The sequence below is a fragment of the Notechis scutatus genome, chromosome 6 (assembly GCF_049901735.1).
Source record: "Notechis scutatus isolate UNSWTSFEM ecotype Mainland chromosome 6, rNotScu1.2, whole genome shotgun sequence".
Lineage (NCBI taxonomy): Eukaryota > Metazoa > Chordata > Lepidosauria > Squamata > Elapidae > Notechis > Notechis scutatus.
The window spans coordinates 14,898,154-14,922,918 of NC_142014.1; the positions used below are offsets into that span (position 1 = coordinate 14,898,154).

General features: G+C 37.6%; 1 protein-coding gene across 1 annotated transcript in view; it reads left to right on the forward strand.

The window, feature by feature from the left end:
- Nucleotides 1–378: 378 nt before the first annotated feature.
- TTLL8 (tubulin tyrosine ligase like 8) overlaps nt 379–24,765 on the forward strand; it is a 35,545-nt gene continuing 11,158 nt past the window's right edge. Inside the window, exons 1-9 of the mRNA XM_087969058.1 lie at nt 379–439; nt 1,503–1,598; nt 5,050–5,147; nt 8,100–8,244; nt 9,780–9,844; nt 14,253–14,381; nt 21,367–21,481; nt 22,695–22,811; nt 23,065–23,245. Of these exons, the coding sequence (XP_087825184.1) occupies nt 379–439; nt 1,503–1,598; nt 5,050–5,147; nt 8,100–8,244; nt 9,780–9,844; nt 14,253–14,381; nt 21,367–21,481; nt 22,695–22,811; nt 23,065–23,245 (1,007 nt within the window). The remainder of the gene's footprint in view (nt 440–1,502; nt 1,599–5,049; nt 5,148–8,099; nt 8,245–9,779; nt 9,845–14,252; nt 14,382–21,366; nt 21,482–22,694; nt 22,812–23,064; nt 23,246–24,765) is intronic.

The following is a 24,765-nucleotide window of genomic DNA, read 5'->3' on the forward strand; positions in this document are numbered from 1 at the left end:
TTTAAGCTATACCCAGAGTTAAACTTGGTTAATGGACTTCGAAGAAGCAAGGCAGAAAGTAGGGTATCAGAATAGAATGAACTTTTAAACGTTGATGTTGGAGAAGACTCCTAAGAAAAAACAACTGATAACCAAGCAAACAAACAAATGGATCAAATCAACAAATCAACCCAGAGTTCTTATTCAAGGCGTAAATAACCAGATTCAGAGTATTATATTTTAGACATACTATGTGAAGAGCTGGAGAAGTCTATAATGCTGGGAATCAAAGACTATTAGGCAGAGAGAAACCTTGGATGTCCTCTAATCCAAGAAAAAATAACAGGAAACAAGGGGGTGATGAGCATCAGTGTGGATTGACTCAATTATAACAGCAATATGTACATTGTTGGAAGACCTGAAGGACCAGGTTGGGAACAGATCCACCTGGATATGGTGAGTAAGAGTTCATACCATCTTGATGGCACATAATCAAGTTAAATACAGTTGAAGACATAAACTCCTAAGTGAAATTAAACGCCAACCTACTTTCTACTTTAAAGTAAGTTTATCAGAATCCTTAATTAAGTAGTATACAGTATCATCCTTAATTATGTAGTATACAGTATCATAGAATCATAGGGCTGGGAGGGACCTTGGAGGTCTTCTAGTCTAGCCCTCTGGCCAGGGCAGGAGTCCTTATTCTATCCTGTACAAATAGTTGTCCAATCTTAAAACCCACCAGTGATGGAGCGCCCAAGACTCTGGGAAACAAGCCGTTCCATTGACTAATTGTTCTCACTGTCAGGAGATTTCACCTTAGTCTCAGTTTGGATCTTCCTAGGATGAGCTGCTATTTATTTCTCCAAATGCTCTGAGACTTTAGAATCCACACAGACAGACACCTGCCACATAACACCCCAGACTTAATAATTGTCCATATGAAGGACAAAAACGTCTGGATAGTAGATGTGGCAATACCTAGAGATAACAGAATGGAAGAGAAAGAACTGAAGAAAATCACAGAATACAAAGACCTGCTAGCAGAAATAGAATGGCTGTGGCAAAAGAAAGCAAAGATACTACTAATAGTAATAGGTGCCTTTGATGCAATCCCAAAACAACTGAAGTGCCACTTGAACACCATCGGCATTGACAAAACCACCACCAGTCATTTGCAAAAGGCAGCTTCACTTGGAACAGCTTACATCCTGTGACAATACCTTTAACACCATCAAACAATGCCATTTGCCTATTCCATGTCCTTGGGAAGGAATCAATAGGTGGCTACAAATGGAAAATCCAGTCTAAACATCTGGCTGATTGTACAACAAACCATAATGTATTGAACGTTTATAGGCCTTTGGCCCTGTAGGCAAGATGCCAATTTGTCTCTAATTTAAGCATTTAGTGCAGGTTTGCCTGTTAGTTTGTTTAATTCTGCATATGTAAAAATTCACGCCAACTCTAGTTTTTTTTTCCCATCATGCTTCATCTGACAAGTTTTGCTTATTTTCTATCAGGTTTAACAGAATCTGAACTCTCAACTGAAAGAAATCTGAATATTGCTTTGAACAATTGCCTTCCTGTAGTTTCTTGCCACCATGGGATGTTCCCGGGTATGTGTCCAGTATCTAAGTACTGGGATATTAAGCATTCATTTTTAAAAAAAATATTGTGAAATATTTCATGTGAGCTGATTAACATACACAATGCATTTTGATCAGGAATATATAGTATAATAAAATTAGAGCAATTGTATCTGGTCAAAGGAGCAAAAAGAAGAGCCTTCAGTTGCACTATGTGTATTTTGTCTTCACGTCAGTTTGACTCCTGGTGTCTGATAGACTATCCCCTGTTCTTTTCTTCCTAGGCCTGAGAAAGTCTGATTGGCCCAAAGCCACCCATCTGGCTTTGTGCTTAAGATGGGACTAGAACCCAGAGTTTCCTCATTTCTTGCCTTAACTGCTATACCAAATTGGCTGCAGTACCATTATTTTGACAGGTCAGCCTCTGGTTCCATTTTGTATTTTAAAAAAATAATAATTAAAAGAATGAGAAGCTGCCATATTTAGGCTTTCTGGCAGCATCTTCATTTATTCCAGGAATAACTATAGATCCTGAATCGTGCAAAAACTTTATTTTTTTTTTTTAAAGTATGGTGAGCTGCATCTTAATGCACATTTTGGAAGTATACCCATATCCAGAAAGAGGATACTGTAAGTTAAAGCATGGATAGTAGAAAATGTCCTGTGGAAGAGGGTGGAGGAGGGGTAGCATTCTGTTAAATACATGCTTTCCAGCTGGCTCTGTTCCCATGGCAGTTATAAGTTACCTCCCCTCATAATCCTTTATGAGAATGCGCCTAGCTTCTTACCAGCATTCCAAATGTGTCCACCCACCCTAAAAGATTGAATACCCCAGACTGAGTTCCTATGATAGGATTCCATCATAGGATTCCAACTTCAGAGGGTGTAACATAGATCAGATTTCTTTTCCTGTCTTACTACAAAATACTAGTTCATTTCTACGTCAAAATACTTCAACAGTAAAAAAAACAAGGGGGAATCTGAGTACTATGAAGCGTGGAATAAATTTTATCAGTGATTGCATAGAATAAGGCAAGATCGGAACATAAGTAGTTAGAATGAACAGAATAAATAGTAAATAATGTGTCAAACAAGATTATTGTAAATGGTTAAGTAGTATTTATGTATGTATAACAATTGTAATGCCAGAATGGCTGTATTGTGTTGTATTCTTATAATTATAAATAAATAAATAAATAAATAAATAAATAAATAAATAAATAAATAAAGAAAGAAAGAAAGAAAGAAAGAAAGAAAAATTGGATAAAAAAATATTTCAACACAAGAGAGTCTGTAACTGAGGTGTGACAAGTGGTTGGGCACGGGGATCAAAGAAGCCACTGGGTCCATCTGGCACCTCACAACCACAACTCCCACTCTGACAAAACATTCAGATTAGGCCTGAGGTCTGTACAATTGGAAAACTAAGGTTAAAAATCACAGAGTTGCCAATAAGGGGAAGGAGAAACATCATGGCTTTTGCATCCTCTAGTTCTAGTTTCTCTAGGTTCTCTGGAGGTAGGAATCATTAGCCAAAAAAATCTGACTCTAGATTAGGAAGTTTGAAAATTAAAAGTTGCTATCTTTTTGTATGATCTATGAAGACTTGTCCATCTGTGGTCAGAAACCAAGTATCCAAAGAGTAAAATATCCCTGAAAGAAATTTGATCATCTGCCTTTGCTACGACCCATTACGAGTAGCCCTGAATTAACAACTGCCCTGTTTAGTGACTAGTCAAACTTACAGTAGTGCTGAAAAGTAAGTTCACAGCTGGTCCTCATAATTACGGCAGTCATACTGATCTTGTGATCATGATTTGGGCACTCGGCAACCAGTGCAATTTGCAACAGTTAAGTGTCCCGCAGTTATGTGAGTGTCACAACTGGCTTCCGACAAAGTCAATGGGGAAGCGGCCAATAAGTCACAAGTCACAATGACATGACACCTCCCTTAATGACCCCAGCGGAACTGAAGTTGTAAGTCAGGTGTGGTCACATGACGTTTCACTTAACAATCATGTCACTTAGCAATGGAATTGCCAAACCCAATTGCCATTGCCAGTCCTGTCAGCATGATGGCCTTGAATGCATGGGAAAAGAGGTGGGAAAATTTCCTCCCATATATAAGATTAATTTAGAATCATAGCCTCCTTTCACTCCATTTTCCGAAAGAAGCTCTGTACACCATTTCTGATTCTCAGCTCTTCTCAGATGGAACGTCCCTCATTATGTAATAATAATCTCCCATGGCAACATTCCAAGAAAAGAAATAGGCACCAGAGCTTCATTCCGTACTGAATGTATGTTTGCTGCCTATAAAATTAATAAAGGCAGAATAAATAAAAAAATCTTTAAAAAGTTACTTTTTTGCTAATCCCACTGGAAAATGTGGAAGACGAAGAGCATAACAGAGTTTGTACATTTCATGGAAGCTTATCTAACGGTCGAAATGGTAATTTCTATGAATTTGGGTAATTATGCTAAATTAGGCTAAATTTAGTATGGACAAAGGGTGTCCATCTTTGGCAACTTTAAGACTTGTGGACTCTAAGAATTCCCCTTGTCTACATCAAATGTGTAAATAGAGAGACTACTTCAATGATAACTTGTTTTTCTTTTCTTCCTTTGGGCAAAATCTGGCCTGTGGCAAAAATTATCGGTGTTGATGCACTGCGGCCCCTGGCATCAGGAAGCTTTGACTGTGAAGTCACTGTTTTAATTTCTCACAATTCCCCAATATGTTACTCTGTCAAGTCACTGTGGGAAATTTTAGATGGCTTGCCAGACTGAGGCATAACTGCTTTCAGATTTGTCCACTGTCAGGAGTGACCACCAAAGAGTAGTCCGGCCGGGGGTTCTTAGTGCTGAACTTAATCTGAATTACTAGCTGTAGACGCTACGAAAGGCCACATCTGTACATAATCTGCTTTATTTTGTTTACATAATTAATCTTCATTTCCCCCCAATATGTAGCCTATGCATAGGCTTTAATCCAAGCTTACTGTAAGTAGTACTAGCATACATATATAATATTCTTGCACAAATTGCCAAGAGGATTGTCAGTTAATATTGGCCAGTTAGTTCCCTCACCAGTGGTCAAATATTTCAATTGTTCTTCTTCAGAGGTTCATGACTCATAGGGAAATTGATCACTAGTTTTCAGAAATAAAATATTTGTTAATGTCAAGAGAAATCTATTGAATATGCAGGAATACCTTTATTATTTTTTACAAATAACTCAAATTAGCAAACATATCCAATATACATTTCTCCTCCTATTTTTGCTACAACAACAACCATGCGAGGTGAGATGTGCCAAAGTCATCCAGTTGGCTTTCATGGCTAATTCATGGTCTCTTGCTTTCTAGCCTGGTTATTACTAAAAAACCTCATTTTTTAAAAAATGCAGTTCTAATTCTACATTGTTCTGCTTTTCTTTAACCATTTTTATAACATAGGTTTTTTTTCTTTATATTTTTAGAGCTCACACCGAGATCAGTGGAAGAATTTCCTGCTCCTCCTCCTCCCAAAATAGACAAATATAAGCTTGCAAGATTTTTAGCAGATAAAGCCATCAGGGTATATTTAATAGCAATATTTTTGAAATAATATTTGTATTGTAGCATGTCTATCTAATTTTTGGAATGAAACCATTTAAAAATATTCCACAAACATAAGGAAAAAAAAATTGCATTGAACAAATAGACATAAAAGTGAGAACAGGGTTGGCTGCAAAATTCTTCGCCCTCTGTTTAATGTCTATATTTTTCATTCTTCTAAAAGGTTTTTAAAAGCTGGGATCATGCCAATATATTAATTTTCAGTGACTTTAAAGTGATTCGAAAAGGAATTTTTCCATGCATTTTCCCAAGTTTTCAGAAATGTCAAAATTCTGCAAGACCTAATTAACTCAGAGATGACCATGGGAGAAAAATAATATCTGTACATCTATTGTAGGATGGTTTGATACAACTGTTGTTCAAAATTCTTCAAGTTTGCTTTCTGCAAACTGCCAGCGAACGGCCATTATGTGAGGTGGTACCTTGATGAGCCAGTGTAGTTTGGCTTTGAGGTCTCATTCTTCAGCGACTCCCTTCAATACTTTGCTAAGGTCATGGCCTCCGAAGTAGGTTTGAAAAGATCTAAATGTCCTAAGTATCGAATGATACCATTAGGAAATCATGTCAGTATGTCAATTCTCCTATAGGAGCATGTAGCTCTCCTTGGCCAGGAACTCAGCTGTAGACTTCCAAGTCAGAATTGGATTCTTCCTTGTCCATCTGAGATTCTTCTGTGTGTAGCAAAGGAGTATACTGTCATAATGAATTGGTGACAACAAAAGTATCATTGTGCCCTCTGCCACAATACAGAAAAACTCAAGTTTGTTTCCAGATTATTATCTGTGAAAGTTGCATGTAGGTCAGGCGAGGGAATCTCTGACTCTTCTTTCAGGTACTGCTGAACTATAAAATATTCCTCACTGGCCATTAGTCTTGGGTTGCTGGGAACTCCACTTTAGCAGCTTAGAAGTCCACAGAGTCCCCATTCCTATTTATAGTTAATTCATAGTACAGTATCTATTATTATTTTCTTTTCTTCAACACAGCATGATTTCTTCTCCATTTGTGGTGTAAGAACCAGAGTCCTTCCCACTCAGCACATAGAATACCTTATTTTCTGTGATGATTCTCAAGTACAGGTAGTCCTCGACTTACAACAGTTCATTTAGTGACTATTCAAAGTTACAATGACACTGAAAAAAAGTGATTTATGACCACTTTTCACACTTAGGACCATTGTAACATCCCCATGGTCATGTGATCGAAATTCAGATGCTTGGGAACTGACTCATATTTATGACGTTTGCGGTGTCCCGAGGTCACATGATCCCCTTTGTGTGAACTTTTGACAATAGGGAAGCCAGATTTTGGGCTCAATTGTGGTCATAAGTCAAGGATACCTGTACTATAGTTCCTCTCCACCTTTATGATTACCAATCAGCCAAACCAGCTTGCTTGTTCTGACCAAGGCTTCCGAGACTGTAATTAAGCACACACTTAGCTAAAATAACTCTTGTTTTATTTCAGTGCTGGGAATTATGTTCATTCCCAGCCTGTAATGAGTCCCAAACAGTCCCTCGAGATAAGCACCCACCTTTCTCTCCTTTGAATTGCTGCCAACAACAAAAGTGCCAAATGAACTATAAAAAACCAACCGGAGTACCAAGTCCACACAGAGCTTCAAGGATTAATCCAAACGGAACGAACAACTTTGCTTCCTGCAAAGGTTTCTTCTCCTTGGCCTGTCCTTATGGGAGGGGCAGTCACCTCCCAGCCTTACTCCTGAGTTGCCCCTTTTGTCTCAGCTGCTCTGGCCTTCTAGCAGCTCTGTGCACACGCGCACTCGGAACAGGCTTCCCTGGTTCCTCTGCCTTGCTGCTGCCAGACTCTGGAGGCTCTGGAGTCAGCACTCCACTCCCAGATGGTCCTGGCCCCATCTCTGCATTGGATGCAGGACCCTCACCTGAGTCCTCATCTACCCCCGGACTGGTCCCTGTTCTTCCGCTACCGTCTGCACAGGCTGCCTGCGAACCACAACACCGTCTTTCTCACTTTCCCTTAATACTTTCTCCTTTGTGGACCATGATCTCATCCACTTCACATGAGACCATCTCTGGTTTTGAGGATTCCTTTGTGTCTCAGAATCAAGAAGGCCCCTTGTTTGAGAACTATTTTTTGGTTGAGTCTTTTTAGAGTCCTCATTCTGATAGTTTTTCATGTGCTGACATCTCGGAAAAAGAAGAGGATACCTATCAGCACATCGTTTTCATATCTTATCGCCTGTTTGAGAGGCTGCCATGTAGTCCATCTTTTGTAGATGTCTGTTCATATTTTCACACACAAAAATGGCATAAAATGCACAATATACTTGCAGACATCTAGAGCTAGCAACACTGATAACAAGGTGATGTTGATGGCGCCCAACCTGGAAGTTGATGTGGTTTAGATTGGAGTCATGTGTGGCCTAACATCCTTGGAGGCAGATCCAGAGATGTCCAACAGTTGTTACCAAAAGGTTTTGTGTGTGTGTGACTTGGGGTAAATTATTAACCATCTCACAGAGAGTATATTTATTAGGTTTAATTTTAATTAAATGTACATTTTTACATAATCAATTTTAATTAAAAAAAGAGGAAAACTTACTCAAATTAAATTTTTGTCCTGGCCTACTATTTAGCTTGATAAGCTACCCAAGTCTAATGGAGCCTCCAGCCAATTGAAAGCAACATTAATTTGCTTGGAAGCATTGAGAGCAATACAGTGATTCTACACAGTATGGTAAAAGGGATTAAGATGACAGCCATGATACTGCAATCAAAGCTTCATAGTTTTTTAATGTGCATCACAGTTTATTTTGAGAGACCTTTTAAAAAAGTAGCTAAATACAGAGATGAAGAACACACCACTGCAGACATTTTGTTGACTATTGCTTTATGTTAACATCGGCTCTGAAACCCCTTTATGATTTCAGGAAAGGAGAATTTTTACCATCTGTGGTCCTTACCCAGTAATTCGCTCTTGTTTAAGAAAGAGAGGATGGGTGGAAAGAAAGCATATTCTTAAATTTGACATTCCGGACCATAAAGATGAAGGGAATGAAGCAGAATGTGACAACGGTGTTAAAAATGGTAACAGATCTTTTAATTATGTTTTTTTCCTTGCTTTTTATTTGCTTAGAAATGCATAATAGTTGGATTGAATTTCCTGTAAAAATATGTTTTTCTCCTCTACTTTTGGGGTTGCTAAATTTTAATGCAGATAGGTGTCATAGATATGTGAATTATTTGAGATTTATATTATGTCCATGTACTTTTTCAGATGTATTTCCTTCTGTTGGCTCTAAGAAGCCAAGAATTGCTAGTTTCTTATTTAGTAGTATCCCTTGATGATAACTTACCTACTGTGAAGTTACAGAATGCTCACAATTATTCTAATTGATGAAGAGGGAGAAGTACCAGTCAGGGAATGTTGTCAATAAGTGCAGTTGTTGGAAAAATAAAAGGTTGGTTAAGATCAACTTAACCTATGGACAACACACTTTGTATGCTGTTAGTGGAAATGTTTGTTTTTAACCATTTAGTCCTGTCTTGATTCTTGGTGACTTTATAGGCAAGTGCTTTCCGTGGTATCCTATCAAGCACAACTTCTTTCAATTGTTGCACATTCAACTTTGCATCATATTTGATGTTATTAACCCAGCATATTCTTCACTTGCCCCTTATTCTTTGTCCACTAAACATTCCTAGTATCATTGCCTTCTTCAACGAATACACATGCATAACATGGCTAAAGTAAATCAGATATAGTCTTTTGATTTTAGCTTCTAATGATGTGTCTGATTGTATATGATTTAACACATCTCTATTACTGTAGTTACTCTCGTTGTCCATAGTATATGCAACAATTTACACAGCAGCAGAATTCAAAATAGTGGAAATACCTTTTATATTTTTCTTTAAATGAAGCCTACTTAATTAGTAGAGTATTTTCACTATTTTGCAACATCTGGGTTGCACATTTGCTCCATCTCTTTGCTGCCTTTTTTGGGGGGCTACAAATATCTAGGAAATTTGGTTCTCTTCTGCTCAATGTTAAAGCATGTAATATCCATTTCCCCTTTTACAGTAATGACTGTAAGTGACATTGGTTTACAATATAAAACTGAATCTGAAAAATTCTTTTTCACTAGAAAAAAGACTTGGTGTGGTAGGGGCAACAAAATTCTGATTATTCTATCTCATGACTTGATTCTTCTAATAGCATTTTTTGGAAATAATACTGAAGTAAGGCTTTTCATAGTTGGGATATAGCTTTCAGAACTTAAAAACATTTAACATATGCTTCAAGGCACAGGTGGTATTCAGCAGGTTTTGACCAGTTCTGGAGAACCGGTAGTGGAAATTTTGAGTAGTTCAGAGAACCAGCAAATATCACCTCTGACTGGAGATTTTACAGTATTCTTCCCCTGACACACCCACCAAGCCATGCCCACAGAACCGGTAGGAAAAATTTTTTGAATCCCACCACTGCTTCAAGGTTCTATTATAGGCTAACCTTATTTGAATCTTACAGAATTTTTAATTCACGACAATAATGTATTTTCAATATGCTTTGCTGCAGCCTATTCAACTTTTTGTATTTTCTTTTTAAGAAAGCAAGACAGTATTGCATGAAGAAGAAAGTTTAAACAATTCAAATGACATCCATGATATAATGGTAAGATTATAGAGATAATCATGTTATTGTAAGTTTTAGTATTTTTGTCAGTACAGAAAGTAAATTCTCAGCCCCACTAACTCAGATAAACAGATAATCAGAGTTGGAAGGGACCTTGTAGGTCATCTAGTCCAACCCCTCACCCAAGCGGGAGACTCTACACCATTTCTGACAAATGGCAGTCCAATCTCTTCTTGAAAGTCTCAAGTGATGGCGCTCCCACAACTTCCGAGGGAAAGCTGTTCCATTGGTTGATTGTTCTCACTGTCACAAAGTTTCTCCTTATTTCCAGATTAAATCTCTCCTTGTTCAGTTTCCATCCATTATTCCTTGTCTGGCCTACAGGCGCTTCAGAAAATAGCTTGACCCCTTTCTCCCTGTGGCAGCGCCTCAAATATTGGAAGACCGCTATCATATCTCCCCTGGTCCTTCTCTTTACTAGCCAAGCCCGGTTCCTGCAACCGTTCATTGTATGTTTTAGCCTCCAGTCCCCTAATCATCCTGGTTGCTCTTCTCTGTACTTTTTCTAGAGTCTTAACATCTTTTTTATAATGTGGTGAACAAAACTGGATGCAATACTCTAGGTGTGGTCTTACTAAGGCTTTATAGAGTGGTGTTAGTACTTCCCTTGATCTTGACTGTATCCCTCTGTTAATACAATTTAGGATTGCATTGGCTTTTTTGGCTGCTGCTGCACACTGCTGGCTCATATTTAGCTGGTTGTCTACTAAGACTCCAAGATCCCTCTCACAGTTACTGCTATTGAGCCTGGTTTTACCCAGTCTATATGTGTACTTTTGGTTTTTCTTGCCTAAGTGTAGGACTTTACTTTTCTCTACATTGAATTTCATTTTGTTAGATACGGCCCAGTGTTCTAGTCTGTCAAGATCCATCTGGATCTTGAGCCTATCTTCTTGGGTGTTAGCTATTCCTGCCAGCTTAGTATCATCTGCAAATTTGGTAAGTTCCCCTTCTATTCCCTCATCTAAGTCGTTAATGAAGATATTGAAGAGTATTGGGCCTAAGACGGAACCTTGTGGCACCCCACTGCTTACTTCCCTCCATGTAGACTTAGACCCATTAAGGACTACTTGTTGAGTACGGTTTGCCAGCCAGTTGCGAGTCCATCTAATGGTGGTGCTATCTATTCCACTTTTTTGTAGCTTACTAAGAAGTAGGTTGTGGTCTACTTTGTTGAAAGCTTTGCTGAAATCTATATACATTATGTCCACATAATATTTTGCTGGTCTACTATTTAGTCACTGTGTTGAAGAATGAAATAAGATTGATTTGGCATGATCTGTTCTTAACAAACCCATGCTGACTGCTAGTTATTACTTTACTTGTTTCTAGATGTTGGCAGATCTGTTTTTTTATTATCTTTTCCAGTATCTTCCCGGGTATTGATGTTAGGCTGATTGGTCTATAGTTTCCTGGGTCTGTTTTTTTTTTTCCTTTTTTGAAGATGGGAACCACATCAGCTCTTTTCCAGTCCTCTGGTAGTTCCCTGGTGCTCCAGGATTTTTGAAAGATATGGTGCAGTGGTTCTGAGATGACCTCTGCCAGCTCCTTTAAAACTCTGGGATGTAATCCATCAGGCCCCAGTGATTTGTTTTCATCAAGATCAGACAGGTGTTCTCTTACTATTTTTTTTTTTTTTTGCTTATTTTAACTTTTATTTCTGGCCTGTCTTTTACAGTTATGTTTTTTGTGGGTTGAGCTATAGTTTCTTTTTGCATGAAGACCGATGCAAAGAATGAGTTAAGCAGTTCTGCTTTCTTTCTGTTGCCTGTTACTTCCTTGCCGTCTTCTCTCTTTAGTGGACCGACTGTTTCCTTGATTTTTTTCTTGTTATTTATATGTTGGAAGAAACTTTTTTTTTTATTATCTTTGACTTTTGTTCCAAGTCTTTGTTCGTTCTGAGCCTTTGCTATCTTGACTTCGTCTTTGCAGATTCTGGCTATCTGCTGATATTCTGCTCATGTCACAGCAGAGGAAAAACAACATATATTTTAATCCATCTAGTCTAATCCATCATGGTACTCTTATTCAGTTGGTCAGCAAATCACATGCATTTAAGTGATTTCATCATCACACTTAACATAGCCTCTATGGGCTCTTTAAAAATGAACAGTTCTTCATATTTCCACACAAAAGCTGTTGGGCAGTTTTTCTGCCTTTCCTTTGAAATGATTTTTTCAGTGTGGAAAAGTAGAGAAAAAGTAGAGGGGAAGATGATTCAGTAGGGTTATCAATGGAAAATTAATGTGTAGGGCATGTGAATAATTCTGTTACTACCGTAAGATAGAGCAATTGTACAATAAAAGGTTGGTATGGAAGTTTTTCATGAGAATTAAATATTTTGGGACCAGGTCATTATAAGACTGTTAACTTCTGTAAAATCTGCCACAGCTTTAAGGTAAATATCTGAGTCCTAATCTATGGTCTTCCATGTAAGAGGAAACCATTGCATGTCATGGATCCAATTGCACCAGATACAAAAATGCAAGCAGAATTTTTATTTCTTAAATTTGATTTGTTTCACTACCCTTATCTCTATTCAGTTCTGCACAGATAAAACAGGGATCTTTTTTGGCTGAAATTGTGCTGCATACACTCTTTATTCTGCCCCAGTAGACTAACAATTTTTCACATCATCTAAAACAGTGATCCCCAACCTTTTTATGCCGCTGCCCGGCACGGCATCAGCTGCGCGCCGCGGCCCGGTACCGGCATCAGCTGGGCGCCACCATGTTTTTTGATGAAAAAGTGCTTCCGGTGAGCTTTCTACCCGGAAAAGCTCACGGAGCGCGGCGCCGCCATCTTTTTGATGAAAAAGTGCTTCCGGTGAGCTTTCTACCCGGAAAAGCTCACCGGAAGCACTTTTCATCAAAGATGGCGGCGCCAGCAACCAGCGGCCCGGTAGGACTTGTTCCGCTGGATCCGGTACCGGTCCGCGGACCGGTGGTTGGGGACCCCTGATCTAAAACACCCAATAAATGGGCCAGAAGTACACTTATATTAATCATGTGTTTAAATTTGCACATGCAAGTCATCTGTTTTTTATTTTGGTTTTTTATTTATCCTGATCTGGGATGTTTCCCCAGCCATATTGGAGGTTCCATGCACATATTCTGTTAAATATAATCCCATTCTCTTTTATGTCTTAACAATGATCATTTACTGAAAATTATATCTTTAAAGATGAATTGAAGTCTTTAGGCGAACTTCTAAACTATATGTCTCTAGTATAGTCCCGTGTTCTTCAATTGATCAGGACTCACAGATCTACTATATACTATAGGTTTATAAAAGACATTTCCACACAACAGTAACAAAGCTACCATTCCCGCCTCCCAATTCTTCCAGGAATGCTCACATTATTGTCCTGGCTGCTAAGGATCTTCTTGATTGATAGTTCTTCCTTGTTCCCAGCTGGTGGAACATAAAAATGGACATTTCCATCACCACTCTATTCTGACAATCCTGACTGCACCAAAGGAGTCAAAAGTCAATGCCTTTTTTTGTTTTTCCCCCTTACTTTCACCCACTATCCACTTCCCTGTTCCCTCCCCCAATTTTCCTATTATTTACTTTTGTATTCTCTTTGTAGGCCATATTATAAACATAAAAAAATGAAAGTTTATTTTCAGAGAGGGTGGAGGGAAAAACAGGGACCCACCTGTTGTTGAGAGTGTCGTATATTCTCACCAAAATGTCCTGCTGGATTGCCCTAAAATGCAACTCCTTATTCAGCAGATCTAGAGGAAATACTGGCAAGTAAATGGACAGAATTTTCTCTGTAGTATGATCTGAATTGATTACTTTTCAGAGTTCACTGGGTCAGGTTGAAAGTCTCACAAAAGTTCACCTACATCATAGGAACACAGGTTTGGCACAGCTTTATGCATGTGAAAGGAACTAATGACTGATTACTTTTTATGAATGTATTCAGCCTTTGATGATTAAAAGAGGGTTATAAATTTAACAAAGAAATAAACTGGACTTATTCTTAGATAAGAATTATCTTATCCATTCTTAGATGGATAATAATATTGGCAGTCTAAGAATCAATATGCTTTGACTTGAAGGCCAAGCTCTGCAGTGAATCTGACTCTAATCCTGGTTTCAATCCAGATAAATTTTCCACTTTCCATGTAGTTTTTCTTATAATATGAATGCCTCTTTCCATCAGTCTTCCATGTTTTATTGTTCTGTGCAACAACTATAGCCTTGGATCCTCATGGAACTTCTCATTCCTTAGTTACAGCACAAACAGGAATTCGTATAAAATGAAATGAAAGTTTTGCTTCAATTTGTTCAATTCAGAGATGGGTTATCAAAGAGTATTGGATGAAGTGGACAATATTTTCCATATGGAAACATAACACAGTCTTCTTTGGGCCAGTCTAGATTGGTAAGAAATGAAGAAACGTCTTTTTATTGGACTACTAAAAAGGATGCAGTTGATTACTACACTCTCCATATTGATCAGATATTGAACCATTATTCAAGAACTGGTGCTTTTACAACCAAAGTAAGTACATAAATAGTGAAAAGGATAACATATCAATAAATATTTAATGCATGTATTTAACTTAGTAAGGTTGACTCATTTCCAGAGTAATGAAAGCACCCTTCCCAATAAATTCAATTAAATCCTAATTGATAGAATATTAAACTAGAGCAAGACTATGAGACTACTAAAATGATATACACATTAATGTGACACCGTCATGGGTGGTGAAAATAACCATGAAGAAGAGAAGAAAGGTCTGTAGCTAAACAACAATCAGACAAGAGAACTCACAGCCCAAAGCAAGAAAGCATCTCAGGAAGGGAACAGACCCTTTCAAGGGTTTGTAAGATTCTGTTACAACCGTATAACAAGGGTGTCAAACTCATGTCATCATAGTGGTGTCATGTGACATATCAGGGCTTTTTTCCCATTTGTTAAACTGGGTGTTGCCGTGGCCAGCATGTTACCCTTTCGGCCCATGGACTGGGAGTTTGACAGCTCTGCCCTATAATAAAAAGTTATTTTATTATTCATGAATTTGCTGTACAAGATTGGTTTCCCATGCACAGCTGGTAGACACCCCCCATGCACCTAAGTCAATCTAATGTCATCATTGGTAGAAGGATTGGGCCCTATCCAACAAAACACAATTTAATGTAGAGAAAAGTAAGGTTTTATATTTAGGCAAGAAACACCAAATGCACCAGTACAGATTAGGTGAAACCTGGCTCAACAGTAGTAATTGTGAGAGGGATCTTGGAGTCCAATCACTTAAATATCAGCCAACAGTGTGCCACAGAGCCAAAAAGCCAATGGAATCCTTGGTGGCATAAACAGTGGGATAGACTCAAGATCATGTGAAGTGTTAGTACCACTTTATGAAAGCTTAGTAATTAGCATCTGGAATACTGCATCCAGTTTTGGTCATCATCACATTATAAAAAAGATGTTGAGACTTTGGAAAGAGTGCAGAGAAGAGCAACAAAGATAATTAGAGGCCTGGAGACTAAAATATATGAAGAATGGTTGCAGGAATTGGGTATGGCTAGCATAGAGAAAAGAAGGACTGGGATGACATGATAGCAGTGTTCCAATATCTGAGGAGCTGTCACAAAGAAGTAGTCAACTTATTTCCCAGAGCACCAGAAAGTAAGACAAGAAGCAATGGATGGAAACTAATCAAGGAGAGAAGCAATCTAGAACTAAGGAGAAATTTCCTAATAGTAAGAACAATTAACAAGTGGAACACCTTGTCTTCAGAAGTTGTGGGTGTTTCATCACTGGAGGTTTTTAAGAAGAGACTGGACAGTCACTTGTCTGAAATGGTATAGGGTTTACCTGTTTGAGCAGGGGATTGGATTAGAAGATCTCCAAAGTCCCTTCCAACTCTATTATTCTGTACTTTGATTGTATAAACAATAAATACATCACTTTAAATAATTCACCTTTAACTTGTGTATCCTAGGGGTTCTTAAACATTGTGGTATCATAACTTCACACTGCAGATTTCTTGGCAAAGCGGAGAGCACAACTTTGAGCTAGTCTGCATAGCATTCATCTATTCCACTAGGTCAAATAGGTATAGAAAAAAATTGACAGCCCTATTCCCCATCAATTGCATATGATTCATTACGGATTGGGCCCCCGAGATTTGAGGTTATGCATTATTGGAAAGACTTTCAAAAAGTAATGTATTTCCTAACGAGCAATCTTACTGCCTGGCAGTATTTTGGTTTTGATGAATGTAATTTCTATCATGTTGTCCATCAAACCAAAGCATATAAGAAAGATGGAGAGAAAAACAAACAATATCTGCCAGTAAGATTAGCCAGCAAACAGCTTAATCTGGTATCAGAAATGGTTGCAAAAAACGTTATGGCTGCCAACTTGTTTTTTGTTGTTTTTTGTTTATTACTGTGGATAACCCTGTCTAGAACAGAGCCCAGATGAGGAAAAAAATGAGATGTGAGGACTGAAAATTTGAAATTCCTTTTCTGGTATAGGTGATTTTTTTTTTTTTTTTACAGAATTTCTTAACAACAGAGTGAAAGATGAGATTTCTCCCTTATGATTCAACTTGTCAACTATGTTGTTTAGTTATAAATATTTTAATGTTGGAGGCAAAGATGGGCCTAAAGAGGGCGGGAGTTACAGTCCCTCTTTATAGATTGATACAAATTACAACGCACCCGTGATTAGAAAAAGCAGCCTGGCCTTTCATTGGATGTAACAACTCATGTACCTAATGAAGTCAGTGAGATCATTAAGGTGTAACCATGAGGTAATGAGGTATGACTTCAATGACAATGAGATTTTGAAAAAACAAGGAGGCAGTTACTCCATATTGTTTTTCAAGAAATTATTTCCTTTAGCTTTCACAGAACTCTCCTGAGCTCCCAGTATCTTTTCCCCAACTTACTCAGCATTCCTTGGCCTTCTGACTGTTCCGTGGCTATGTTAATAGTATAGTTTTTCTGGGAAAGTCTTTTTGTAATGGGATAGTTGCCCAATTTGACACTGGAGCCAATGCTTTCTGTGCCTTGAGAAGATATATTTGGCTTAGGGGATTTAGTTGGCCCTACATTGTCTATAGCATGCTTGCAAGCCTTGAGGTTGATATCATTGTGGGATTTGGTTTTGTGGATGCAGTCCTTCTAGATGATAGTGTTAAACATTTTTTTTGGAATTCAGTGATCTGCTTGCTGTCACACCAAGATTGTAATCAACTATTGGCCAATATTATGTCTATGCTGATTGGCAACAATTTTCCAAAGTCTCAAGGAAAAATGATATATTGCTGAATCAAATATCTTGTGAATGGAAAACAGATGTTCTACCATCGCAACAGAAATTGCCCTTAATTATCCAAGATATATTACCCATCAGGCAAAGGCTCAGATAATTTGATCTGATGAAAATAATTTTTTTGTATTGCCATTTCTTCTAGGCAGCAAGTAGATTTATTTGTTAGTTGTCATTCCCAAGAGATGCCAGTATCCATTGCAAGCTTGTTATTTTAGAAATTGTATATTTTGATCTTAGAGTTGTCTGTGTTAGACAACTCAAGTTATGGGCAAATTAGAATATTTGAAGTAGAATAGATTAAATTTGAGCTGAAAATTCATAGGTAATATAGGAGTGGTAAAAGATGACTTTTTCCTGTTTGATCTTACAGTGCTGGGTGAAGGTCAGCGGGTTAAAAAGGAAGAATAAACTTAAAATTACTTTAATCTTCCTTTTGAGTAACTTAACTGCCTGGCATAAGAGAGACATGTTTCGAGGAGGCCTGGAGACCAACTTAATAACTTCAGAGGGTTTCAGATGAGCTTGTGTTGACACATACAATGATGGTGGTGGAGGAGGCATATGAGGTAATCTGTCCGTGATGGGATGTATTTTCGCCATGCCCCTAATAGCTGATTTGTGACGCATATGATAAGAATGGACTTACATTTTATGAACCTGAGGACATAGATAGTGTCTAGTCAACCATAGGTTCTGTTGACTCTTACTTGTTTTGGCTTAGACATGCTAAGAGAAGGACTGACCGGTTCTTAAATTGGGACAGGGGTTCTTAAATGGGCAGAATATTTGGGCATATTCTGAGGGCAATTAGGCAGTTTGTAATTTCTTATTTGTGATTTGGAAGTACCACTTGTGCAAAACATCAGACCTGTGTGTTTGTGTTTGTGTGTGTCATGGGACACAATGACATTATTCAAGACCAGGAAATGTGGTAATTTAACGGAACTGTTTTAAGAACCATTAATCTAGGATGCAGTGAATATATCGCTGGATGAAGACCTGGTGATGCTTGTCTTAGTGGTTCACCTACTACTGAAACAGCTATCACCAGTTACAGTACCATTCAATCATATATTCACTTTGTTTATTGGCAGGAAGGGGGCTAAGAAGTTTGGGTCTTGGCAACTGCAGCTATTCTTGAAGGGCACCAATTTTCTTGACCTTCAATCTGGTTTCATTGTCTGGTTCTGAGACCGAATCAGACACAATTTTTCTGTTAGATAACCTCCTACCGGGAAGAGAATTGAGGAGTGTTACCGTTGAACCTGACTGATTTTTCAGTGGGCTTTTGATTCCATTGATTATTTATTTATTTTATTTATTTTATTTATTTATTTGATTTGCCAATTGTTTACAAGATAAGTATAAGTGTATACATAGTTGTGAATACATGAAATGGGTACATATAAGAAAAATAAAAGAAGAATAAGAGAAACAATAGGACAGGGACGGTAGGCACGTTGGTGCGCTTATGCACGCCCCCTACAGACCTCTTAGGAAAGGGGTGAGGTCAATAGTAGACAGTCTAAGGTTAAAGTTTTTGGGGTTTGGGGAAGAAACTGCAGAGTCGGGTAGAGTATTCCAGACATTGACCACTCTATTGCTGAAGTCATATTTCCTGCAATCAAGTTTGGTGCGGTTAACATTGAGTTTGTATCTATTGTGTGCTCTTGTGTTGTTATGGTTGAAGCTGAAGTATTCATTGACAGGTAGGACATTGCAATGTATGATGTTATATACCATGCTTAAATCAGACCGAAGACGCGTAGTTCAAGGTTTTCTAGTTCTAGAATTTCAAGTCTGGTGGCATAAGGTATTCTACAACGAGTAGAGGAGTGGAGAACTCTTCTTGTGAAATATTTCTGGACTTTCTCAATTGTGCTAATATCAGATACGTAATGTGGGTTCCAGACTGATGAACTGTATTCGAGTATTGGTCTAGGAAATGTTTTGTATGCTCTGGTTAGTAGTGTGATATTACCAGAGAAAAAGCTATGTAGAATTAGGTTAACAACTCTTAATGCCTTTTTGGCTATGTAGTTACAGTGGGCTCTAGCACTTAGATCATTAGAGATGAGTATTCCAAGGTCCTTTACAGAGCTTGGGTCATCAACAAGATCTTGACTATTCAGCTTGTATTTTATGTATATGTATTTGTATTATGTATTTGTATTATGATATCCCATTGGATTTTTTTTATAAGTTGGGGCTTTTGTTACAGTAGTCCTGTTCCCACTTGCTGAAATAGACTCAAATAGACTCAAAAAGTAACCTTGGATGACAGCGCCTTTGTGCGCCCTGAGAGTCCTACTGTGGGATGATTTGTAGTGCTATTACATGCCTTGCACTCATCAGGAATTTCATCAATATGCTGATTACATTCTCCTCATTCCACAGCATTTTAATTAGGAAAGGCTTGACGTGTTTTGAACCTCTGTTTAGATGCAACAAAGGTATGGAAGATGGGAAATAAAGTAGCTTTCAATTCATGTGGAGGGAGCTTCTTGGGTATAGAAATTGCATGTATCGGGAGGACGACCGCCTGTCCTAAAAGGGATTGTGTTTTGTTAGAAGCAGCACACGGTTTGAGAATATTCCTAGAGTAATTGTTGTCATTGGACCCCAGTGGTCAGAAGCAATCATTAACCACTTTATTTATTTATTTGTGAAATTCATTGGATGCCTACCTTACCACAGGGTAACTCTGGGTGACCTGCAATCTTTAAAAATTAAACAGGTAAAAGACAAAAATAAAATCCTGTGAAGATCGAAACACTGAGCCCCAATTAAAAACGGGTAGGGCAGAGTAGGATGGGAGGGAGGAAAGATGTGGGGTTCATCAGTCAACCATCTCCACTGTGATGCACCCCTGTTGGAGTCCCAAGCTAATTGGCAGAGTCAGGTCTTTAGACTCTTATGGAAGGTCAGGAGGTTTGGTGGAGACCTCATTCCAGTGGACAAGATATTCCATAGGGCAGGTGCTTCTCTTAGACCCCAACAGCTGGAATACTTGGGCTAATTGGGCGGTCCAATTTTGCTCGGTATATGAGCTATCCTTTTGCTTTTGTTGTAATTATTATTTCATATATTTCATACTTCCAATAGAAGAGAATATATGCAACTCAGGATTGATCTGTGGAGCCCTTGTTGCTCTCTGGGCTTGTTGGTCATCAGCACTGATGACATTATCTACTTGAATAATGGAACATTTGCAAAAAAACAAAAACAGCCAAGCTCAGAGAGCCCAAAGGACTCCATATTTTAATGCAGTTATGTATAAAGTTCCTTAAAGCGCCTTATGCAAATTAAAAAGTATTTTACAAAATATAAAATATGCAATAAAATGAATTGTATTGTATTTATTTATTGGCAACCATAGGTCTTAAATATATTTGTATGCAAAACCATATCAGTTCAATGTATTCCTTCTAGTATTATCAGCACTATTGAATGTCAGGGCATGCTTTTGTATCTTGGTTACAGCCATTGCAAACAGAGAGAGAGCATAAAAAAGGAGGAAGGAAAGGAGAAGCCAAATTCATCCAGAGAAGATCTAAGTGAAGAGAAGGGGCTTCTTTAACAATATCTACAGGATGTAACAGAGACATTTAACAGATTTCAGGGAGCGTGCATGCCACTATCAGAAAAATTGCCCATAATCAATCACCAGATGGTCCTTGAGGCATAATGTGCAAAACGTCCCTTGACAATCTCAGAGATCTGCTATGTTTGTAATTAAGAAGGTGGTAGATACTAGTCCTATGACATATGTTTATATTTTATATTAAAAAAAAAACCTTGATGAATTGTCAATAGAACAGATGCTTCAACAGATGTGGCATATGAACAGATGTGCATTATGAACAGTGTATGACTGGCAGATGCTGTATCAGCTGCAGCTTGCAGACCAAGCACAAGGATAGCTTCAATAAAATGCATGCAATAAACTGTTTCTCAACTTTGGCAGCATTAAGATATGTGGACTTCACTTCCCAGAATTCCCCAGTCAGCCAGGGGAACATATCTTAAGTCATACATCTTAAAGTTGACAGGATTAGGAAACACTGAACAAAGCATTATTAAGTACATAAACGATTTTGGTTGATATATTAACTGTACTCACTCCTGGATAGAGCTACTTTACTATTGTCCATAAAAGCACTGATAATGTATATATATATATATGTTTTATTTATAGATAGGACTCTGTTTGCACCTGAGGAATTTGCCATGGTATGTGTCGGTGAATCCAAACAGTTTCTTTCCTCGGTGTTATGCTATCTGTATACAAGATGAGAAATCTGCTTTTATCGGTGAGTTGTTTTAAATTTCCTTTATTCTAGCCCTGAAAACCTGCCATTGGAAGAGTTTTTATTGTTGTGGCTGACAGCAAGCAACTAAAAGCTATAACACTTCTGTAACAATTCATGCATTAGTTGAGCACTTATTCAAGTCCAATGGAAATTAGAGAAAATATCCATATTGGATATTATTTGGAAATAATATCCATTGAGATGAATCCTGCAAAATAGCAATAGCAAGATTTTTTGGGCAGATTGGAATGAAGAATGTGTAATAGAAATAATGTCCATTTTGAAGATGGCTGTGTTTCTTCTTTTCTTGACTTCTGTGATCAGAACCAATCTGAGGAATGGCCAGGAGGATTTCAATGTCAATTTTTAGGTTTTTGAATGTATCACTTAAATGTTATCACTTTTAATTTTTATGCTGGCTAGGGTCAGAAACTGAGGGGCTGCGGAAATATCTGAATAGACTGAATAGGACCTACTTATGATGTACTATTCCTAGCAGACAATTGCACGTTAACCCCTTTCTCCTAAAAGATTATTCATTTTAATAATGATTCAATATTACGGTAACTTCCATATTCTTAAACTTATTTTTTTTTTATACAATAAAAGTTATATGACAATATTAGGCATACACTTTTACAAAAACAGTTTGTACTCTGTTTTTGCACTGGCACGGAATTGTTAGTTGTGTTACTCCGGACAACTCTTGATTCTTGTTTTTGAAAAGAAACACCCCCCTCCCCCAAGACAACAGTACTTTAACATTCACAGTGTACTAATCCTCTCCTAATGATACCCATTAAGACTGAATGTTACCAATTGGCAGAGTGGATTAAGGAGAAAAAGCATCTGGAGACGTTTCCAAATCATTTCACACTTGCAGCCATTGCTTATTTTCTCACTGCTGCTTCAGATCTTATTCTCTCCATAGTGATAGTAACTGAGGCCCTATTCTATATGCTCGTCCAGATCCATTGCATCTGGTGGAATTTTAGCACATACATTAAAAAAATTGGATTTTCAATAATACATCTCCATTATCACATCAAGTTTGGCATGCTGCCCTTGTGGAAATGGGACCCAAATATATTATTGCAGTTTAATAATAGTTCAGGATGGATTTGGTGCTGTTTTCACCATATGCTTATAGTTCTGCTTTCTGCTTTATCATTTAGACAATTTGCTGCTTAAAAAGAAATGTCATGTATTTCAGATGACTTCAGAAAAACAGCAGCCTTCTGCGTAATTAAATGGGTTGTCAACTTGCATGTTTCTGATGACTGGTCGTCTAAAGAAAACAGTGATAAAGAAGATGCAATTCAGATTAAAGGTATTCTTTAGAATTGTGGCTTGTCTCTACAGTTGAATAAATGTCCATTTGGGACAGTGTCAGTTTGCCTTTTTATTTTCAATGTTGATTTTAAAAAAAAATCTACAAAACTTATTTCCTCTGGCAAATTTTGGACTGTATAAATGTTATGTATCCCAATGACAGGGACCTTAACAAAGGAATCTGGAGGAGACATAGATTGAATGGCATACAGAGTGACATCACTGATAAACATTTGTCCTTGATTTCCTAGATTATGAGATAAAGAAAGTTAAGGAACTTCCTGGAGAACTAGTAGAAATGGCATGTAAAGTATGTAAAACCTACCTTGAACAATTTGAACACGAAGACATTGACACAGAGACAGACAATGTTCCAGTACTTTCAGAAACAGAATGGAATAAGTTTGTTGACCATTACTATTCTCTCATTCAGTAAGTGTTGACTTCCACGTCTGTTAGCTGAAAATTACTATCAGCTTCAGGTTTGATCTTGATGCCTAATTTTATAGGCCTTTTTTGGTGGAAACTATACTTTGATACATGCAGAATATATATATATATATATATATATATATATATATATATATATATATATATATATATATATATATATATATATATATATATGTGTGTGTGTGTGTGTGTGTGTGTGTGTATATATATATATATATATATATATATATATATATATATATATATATATATATATATATATATATATATAGGGTTTTCATCATATGGTTTTTGTTATATTGGTTATATTTCTCTATAGATAAACCTTGGGCTCAAAGGCAAAAACATATTCTTTTGTAAAAAAAATGCAGATACTTATTGACAAAGATGTTTTTGAGCATGTGAGAAAGCTTCACTAGAGCATGCATGTCACTTGCAAAATTTAATTGTCACTCTACTTAACATTAGTGAAGCAAAAGCATGAAGTCAGTAAAGAAAAGTACTTGTTGCTCTTCTTAGTTATTTTCCTCATCCTTCTGTTAGCATAAGCCAGCAGTGCAAAATGGTGGAAAGGGCAAGAGATAAAATCAGCTTATTTGCATGATTTTAGTTGCCCATCATCAAGAAAAAAATCAATTTAACATTAGATTTTCCCATGCTATGTATCATATCAGGCAGCTCATGAAGAACAGGAAACAGGGGAGGACAGAAACAGATAGTGTCAGCTTTTACTCACTTGCCTCCAATTGCAAATTCAGCCTCCAGGTGGATTTTCAAGTTATGTCACCTCAAGTGCTCTTTGGGCTGGACAGTACTTTACTTCCTTACAGGCTAAGTGTTACCTTGTACAATATGTAATAGGTTGCTAGTCAACACACAGCAGAAACTTTATCTCCTTCATCTAGTAAGCTTTCCTTAGCTAGCTGAGGGCTTTCAAAAGAAAAGAAATTTATAAGTACCATACATCATGTTTCCAGTGAGTTGAGGAAAAATGTTTTCAGTAGAAGAAAATATATGTAGCTCAGGGTTGGATTATGAAGTCTTTGTGCTCTGTGAATTTGATTGTTTGCTTGTAGGCATTTCATTACTTGACTAGGTACAGAGGTGGTATTCAGCAGATTCTGGCCAGTTCTGGCGAACCGGTAGCGGAAATTTTGAGTAGTTCCGAGAACCGACAAATACCATCTCTGACTACCATGCCCACCAGGCCACGCCCACATAACCGGTAGTAAAAAAAAATTGAAGCCCACCACAGACTAGGTAACATCATCACTGCTGATTACCATGCTGGTTGGGGAATGAAATGTCTACAAGCAAGCAACCGCATTTGGAAAGCAACAAGGGCACCACAAATGAATTTTCTGTCCGTGTGTATAAAATATTGTAAATAAAGAATATAAAAAACCTAGAACTGACCTAGGGAAGGTATGAAGAACTGTTAAAGAGGAAGTTCATTAACTTGTCAAGTTTCCAGTACAATAAAGTTGTGAAAAATGAAG